This window comes from Etheostoma spectabile, chromosome 16, assembly GCF_008692095.1.
Source record: "Etheostoma spectabile isolate EspeVRDwgs_2016 chromosome 16, UIUC_Espe_1.0, whole genome shotgun sequence".
In the NCBI taxonomy this organism is placed as follows: Eukaryota; Metazoa; Chordata; class Actinopteri; order Perciformes; family Percidae; genus Etheostoma; species Etheostoma spectabile.
This window is the reverse complement of record NC_045748.1, coordinates 27775711-27782677: the sequence shown is the minus strand read 5'-3', so window position 1 is coordinate 27782677 and position 6967 is coordinate 27775711. Positions and strand designations below refer to the sequence as shown.

The 6967-nt window shown below is 40.6% G+C and overlaps 1 protein-coding gene across 1 annotated transcript in view; it reads right to left on the bottom strand.

Annotated features, from left to right (window-relative positions):
- Positions 1-615: 615 nt before the first annotated feature.
- LOC116704607 (inositol polyphosphate multikinase) overlaps positions 616-6967 on the bottom strand; it is a 30303-nt gene continuing 23951 nt past the window's right edge. The window contains exons 5-6 of the mRNA XM_032540205.1: positions 1827-1908; positions 616-1689 (exon numbers count right to left, since the gene is read on the bottom strand). Of these exons, the coding sequence (XP_032396096.1) occupies positions 881-1689; positions 1827-1908 (891 nt within the window). The 3' untranslated portion in view covers positions 616-880. The remainder of the gene's footprint in view (positions 1690-1826; positions 1909-6967) is intronic.

Sequence of the window (6967 nt, the reverse complement as noted above, 5' to 3'; positions counted from 1 at the left end):
AAGCTGGTGAGTGGACCTTGAGTTGGGATGGTTTTGTCAAAACAGATAAAGGGTGATACAATCTTTTATTACAGCGCAAGGAATCACAATCTTACTGCACTCTTCTGGCAATATTGATATATGTATATGTCCATGTCCATTTCCTAGCAATTGACATACTGTAGGGAACAGATGGAAATGTCAGCTTCTTGTTAATATAGTAGAACTAAATGGGAAAAATACTGATGCATAAATCTTAAAAAAGGGGCAGCTTCTACTGTATTAGTGGTATAGTAAATGTCGGATGTTTGACAGATTTTCATATGGCCTAGTTCTAATTTGAGGTGTACTGATATGCAACTTTGATAGAAACCTACCATTGGCTATGGTTTAAAGATATAACCCTATTTTCTATGAATGCATTTCAAATCGACTAAAGGTGAAGTCGTCGTGACATTCTAGGGCTGGTCTGAGCATCAGGTATCACGCAGCCAAAGTTGTGTTTAAGTACAGGGTCGCAATGCCTTCATGGATTGATTAGTGCATGTAGTACTGCTGATTACAGGCTCGCTGGTGGTTTTTGCCTCCAACGTTGCCTTCCAAAAACCACCAAACACCTCATCACGGGAGGGGGGGCGGTGGGAACGCCAGGAACGCAATTGTCAGCCTCTACTATCCCCACCTTGCTCACAGACAGACACACAAACACACACATGACCGATGAGCCATCACAAACAGGTGAGATGATGATGATGATGATGATAGTTCGGTTTTAATATTCACTTCTTTGATTCGTCCCTCGCGACGAATAAAGGTTTCTGTCTTTTGAGAAGAAAGGAGGGAGACAGCGGTTCACTGAGCAGGTAAGGAGGTAAAGAGAAAGGATGGAGGAGTGGGAGCTCTAAGCGGCGTCACAGAGGATCTGCTCCAGCACTGTCAGCAGGTTCTTGAGGCCGTAGATGTAGCCGTGATCGTGGCTCTCGCTCGGGAAAACGTGGGCAAAGTCGATCATCCTGACCTCCACCCCCTTGTCTTCTCCACTACCGTCTGTTGTGTTGCCTCCTCGTCCTTTCGGCTCCTCTCTCCTGCCTCTGCCCTCCCTCTCTCCATCCTCATCCTTCCCTTCCAGTTGGGATTTGTTTCCGTTTCGCGGTTGCTGCGACTCACCTGTTCGTTTCCATGCAGAGTTGTCTTCTTCGCACAGTGCTGGGATGTTATCTCCAGAAACGGGGCTCAGCGTCGTCTGCACAGCATCACCGTCTACGCTCTTGCCGCGGAGCTGACCCTTGGCACAGTGGTGGTGACCGCCCCTCCTGTGGTTGGTGTAGATGGTGGACAGGCTGTAGTCCCAGGGCACTGGAACCTGAATGTTGTTGTTGTTGTACTCAGCCACTTCCCCTTCGGGCCTCGCCCCTTCCTGTCTCTTTTTCCCCTCCCTGTGTCGACCGCTGTCCCCCGCCAATGACAACGCGGCAGTTTTCCCCGCACTTGGGCTGATCGGCGGCGTGCTGAGAAGGGACGAAAGGGAGGAGGAGGAGGAGGAGGAGGAAGAGGAAGGGAGGCCCTCGTAGACGAAGAGAAGGGAGCTGGCATAGAAGGCCAGCTGGTGCTGCGACTCAAACCAGCGGAGGATACATTGTACTCTGCTGATGCTGGCTGACACTGCGTCCTTCCTCAGACTAACCCCATTATGGAAGAATTTAGACAGGCCTGGAGGAGAGGAGAAGAGAGGGTGGGGAAGGAAAGGGGAGAGAAGAGAGTTATACACTGGCTGGTTATCTAACTGGCTGTTCTTCTCTCAGCATACATGTGACTACGCATGTGATAGCTTGAGAGTCCACACGTACCATCTTTAATGGTGTCCTTAGCCAGCCCCCTCCCGTAGTGCTGGTCATAGGAGTCAAATGTGTCACTGCACATCTTATACACCTGAAACAAAAGAAAATACATTACGTTAAGAGTGTGTGCGCTGTGGTTTTGTTGGTCCTTGTCCCTTAACCCACAATATGCTTTGTTTTTCATATACGTACATGTGTCTTATTAATGAACAAAGATTAATTTAGTTGTGAACTGACAGCAAATGACACAGCTCCTATTTCTCAGCTCCTCCCTCATACGTCGTCATATCATTTATAGAATTACACGAATAGAAAACAAGAATAGAATGTCTTTGTCATTTCACACAAGTGCAGTACCTGTGCAACAAGACTGTAGCAACCCCTTTACACTGTCAACACAATATATGAAAATATGAAAAAATACAAAATGTAAGTAGTGCAGAAGAAGAAAAAAAAAGAAAGAAGGGGAAACGTGGTGCCATACTATACTATAATACACTGTATATAATACAGTGTATTATATACATATATAAAAGTAAAAAAGTAAGAAAGATAAAGGGTTTGTATACACGTTATGCAAAAATATAGTTTGGTGTATCAAAAGTCCTGAGTATCAAATATTGCACAGTAATGAGATTAAGTGATTAAGTCTTAAATATTGAACTGTAATGAAAGTAACTGGTTTAGGTTGAAAAGAGTTGTTCATGCTGAAGAAAAGCCAATACACATGAAAGTAACAGCTGTGTACAATCTCTGTTATTGTGTTCATCTCTCAAAACTCCCAGAATGGCAACACATGTGTTAAGATGCATGCTGAGCGGGCATGACCATGACCGAAGTGCTGGTTCTCTTTAAATGATTGAACATTGACTCCATCTAGCGGTCCACAGCTGTAATCACGCCTGCCTCCATCACATCAAAGTGACCAGATGAGACTGCACATCAAACCATAAAGGCTATTGTTAGCCTGCAGCCTGCTGATGTTTGATCCAATTTGACACACGTCTGGATTTGTTGGCCTCTTGGAAGCTACAAGCAAGTTCTTAACCCTTTGGGTTGTCTTCCCGTCGACCATGCAACTTTTTGTTTTTCTGAGTCAACATTTTGACATTTTTTGTCGCTTTTTCCCCAAGTTTTTCTGTCACTTTTTCCAATGTTTTTAGACATTTTTGTGGAATTTTTCCTGCGTTTTTGAAGCTTTTTCTGACATTTTTGTCACTTTTTTCACCACATCTTTTTTTCAAAAGCTTCAAAAGCTTTGAAATTAAATAAAACTCCCAAATTCAATGAAAGTAAGGAACGGATCATTTATTTTACTTGTGAAGAGCGTTGTAGAGAATCATCCATGTCTCTTTTTGTTGTTGGTCGGAAAAAAAAACAAATTTGTGATATAGAAACTTTTTGAAAATGGGTCAAATTTGAGTTGAGGACAACAGGAGGGTTACGCACAAACCTGCAAAAGTGCTCCGCAGCGCTGTGGAGGAGGGTCTGGCACAGCTGACTAGCTAGATCATGACCAAGATGTTTTAACCCTTGTGTTGTCTTCCCGTCAACCATGAAAAAAAGTGATCGCTTTTTCTGACATTTTTGTCACTTTTTCAATGTTGTGGGTGCTTTTTAAAAAATGTTTTTTCCAGAGTTATTTGATACTTCTAATGTTGACATTTTCAGCTTATTTCAAAGGCCCATTTCTTTTGTGATAAAAAAACTGAAATAGAGTCAAATTTGACCCGAGGACAACACAAGGGTTAAGGTGAACCACACACAACCATAAAATATATATAATATATAATAACCAGATACAAATTGCTCATTTCTTAGATTTATAATAAAATATGGTAATACAATTATGATTTCAGATAAGAACATGTAGGTTATGGATACTGCTGGTGTTCTTATCACAATTTAAGAGTTACCTACAGTATCCTTATTGATGATAAAAAAGGCAACAAAATTAATGTTTGTACAAAAAAAAAAAAAAAAGTAGTTCAAGGAGAGTCTCACAAATCAATATCCATGAATCATTGCCCAAATGGATGCTGGGAGGGTTCCTCAGACAGACAGATTTGCAGTTACCTCATGTAACTGCAATCACATGACTCGATGACTAGGCTAGTCTTATTAATGCAGATCATGGTTTTAACTCTCCACTGTATGTAAAAAGCCACGTTTGAAGAACACTAAGGGTCTTACATTTAGACCAGAAGGATTCTCTCCTATGCACTACACTTAATCACCTTTTTATCTTCCATCTTTCTCTAACTCTCTCCACCCACACTATCTTACTTCCATCAGGAAGATCATTAGCACTAACGAGTCTCTTCTCTATCTAAACAAACAGATAGCAGACATTAGTATGGGAATTTTCCCAGCTCAGTGCCATGCACGTTCTGTTCCAAACTGCCTGTTCTAGGGTACAAAAATGGATTTCTCCCGGTTTTTCGCAACCATCTGATTAAATTACACCTTGGGCTGTTATTTGCTCTTTGGCTCCATTCATCCCACCTGTGGGCCCATTTTTACAAACTTCCTACTGTACCGACAACATAATTCACAGACAATAAACCATTAAAAATGGATTAAATCAACTACGTAGAGAGAGACCAAACTTTGCAAGACACCTAATACTGTATGTCAGATGGATATATACAGTGTAGTGTACTGCTAAACTACTGTACTCCAATTTTGAGACATTTACTACCTTAGTACTTTATAGCTGTCACAAATGTGGACATCACTAATGAGATGATGAGTCTCTAACTGTGTGTCTGCAGAGCAGGTAGTATGTAGGAGCTTTTTTATTTTTTTTACTGAAAACAGCTGCCTACTGCTGCTGGAACTGAATCAAAAATTAAAGTTAAATTTTAAATTTAAAGCAGTAATAGACCGATTTTAGCGTCCGGCCGATATATCGGGCCGATATTTATTTTGCAGATTGTTCCCAGCATTATTTACAGACAGGTGTCCACAGGCAGCTCTGTGCTGCTGGAGACGCTGCAGTTCACGTGCAGATTTATGATATAAACTGAGGGAGCAAAAGCAGTATCGGCTCCAAATATCCGCTCAAAAAAAATCGGCAGCCGGTCACCGGCTAAGACTGATGGAAGAAAGAAAAAAAATAATAAAAAAAAATAAATCGGTATCGGAATTGACACTAAAAATCCATATCGGTCGATCCTTACTCCAAAGCAATGTTCTGAAAGAGGATAAAAAGCTCTGTATAGCTGAGAGGAACTGTAGAGTTGGTAATAATTCTCAGAGTCATTTGATTAATTGTCCATACAAAAAATATGGAGTAAGGCAACTTTAAGTGAAGTATGTTTTTCCTCTAAAGCACATTAGGAGATACGGGTAATTTCAGCCCTCTCCTCAGTATACGTTTCCTGCAAGAAGATGTTGGCTATGTGCAGGGTTTAAGTGAGCTTAACGTTTTAAATGAAATGTTTATTCTTGTTCTAACATCAAGTTCACCTTCAGTACGCTAATCTCCACCAGTCTCCATAGAGACGATATACGCAAATATCAGAGCACTAAGTGGACGGTGTATTTATGACAGGTGGAGCCATACAGCCATAAAGCTTTTTACACTACGAGGATCAGTTAAGGATCAGGTTGGGATCAGGTGAGGATCAGGTTAGGCAAACACTGCCAAGTCTTCAAGGACAAACCATCAATCAGTGGACTGTTTCTTCAGGCACACAAACACTGGCAATCAGAAAAGTTACTCATTTTCTCAAAACACAAGTCATGACTTGCTCTCAGCCCTGAATAACACCCACACCCACCCTCACCCCTATCTTCATCCACTACTCGTGCTGAAGAGGCTTCTGTTCTCTCTGTCCCTCTTATGTAAGTTGATGGTACGTTAAGTGTCTGTGGATAAATGTGTCAGCCTTAGCAGTGTGGACTTTCTGGGACTGAATTGTTCTACCCATTGAGTTTGATGAATAACCTTTTTTTCATGTATAAAAAGAAGTTTAAATAGGTGAAATACTTTAAATTTATACTTAATATGTTTTGTTCATAAATTCAGTGTATTTGATTTATATAGCCCAGTATCAGAGTTCACAGATTTGCCTCAAAGGGCTTTTAAAATTTGTTGAGCATACAATTTACTTTATTTTAGTAATTTTGCCTTTTAGTTTGAATGTCTTAGATCATGTCCTAGCAGGCTATGTGACACTCTATAAAAGTTTGTATTTTTGAAGGGTGTACATAGTGACATAAGACAATTATTTAAAAAAAAAATGACAACAGCAAAAGAAAATCCATGCATGATGTCTATTGGCGTTTTTCCATTACATGTACTAGAAAATGGTACGTGCTTGACTCGCCTAAACTCCACTTTTTTGTTTTTTCCATTATGAAAAAAAGTACCTGGTCCTAGCTACTAGATTTAGTATTAGGTTCCAAGCGAGCTCAGGCGATACCAAAGGGTGACGTGAAAACCAGCAGACTAATGATTGATCATAGAGAATCGTCACTAATTACTCAGTCATCATTGCTAGCGACAGACATCCCCGTCCCCCATAAATTGGCAGGAATCAAGGGGGTAAGCAATCATCCGGAAAGTGTACCTCCTATGGGGAGATTCTGAGGCTAACAAGCCATCAACTTCCGTTAGCATTCCATGGACTCCCATTCATTTTGGCGTCACTTTGACAGCAAATAACTTTAAATCTGAAGCGTTTAAAGACTCTATTGGCCCACTGTTTATTTCTAAAGAAACACGACAATGTATAAAAGGCTCCTGGACTATGAGAACTTGGTTTGGCTATATTTTATTAAATAAACAAAAGAGTTTTGTTGAAAAATGTGTTAAACTCAGCAGTGTAAGGTTTAGAAAAAACATCAGTTTTGAAACTGCAGTATAATACTGGCATCAGTCTAATTTTAAACAATGCCCAGTGTTCCAAACCACTATGAACACACCAATGAATTCATAGAAATTCTTTTCACAGAAACAGTTAATGTAGCTCACTGGGTGTATCTGTTTGTTTCTTGCTGCAGGCAGGAAAACCCAAACCAGGAAACTTTACTGATGATGATAGTGACAGTAGGTTGCAATGGAAACTGATCAAAGTGATAACGCTTCGCTATTTGACTCTCTTGGAAACTGATCAAAGCGATAAACGCTTCGCTATTTGACT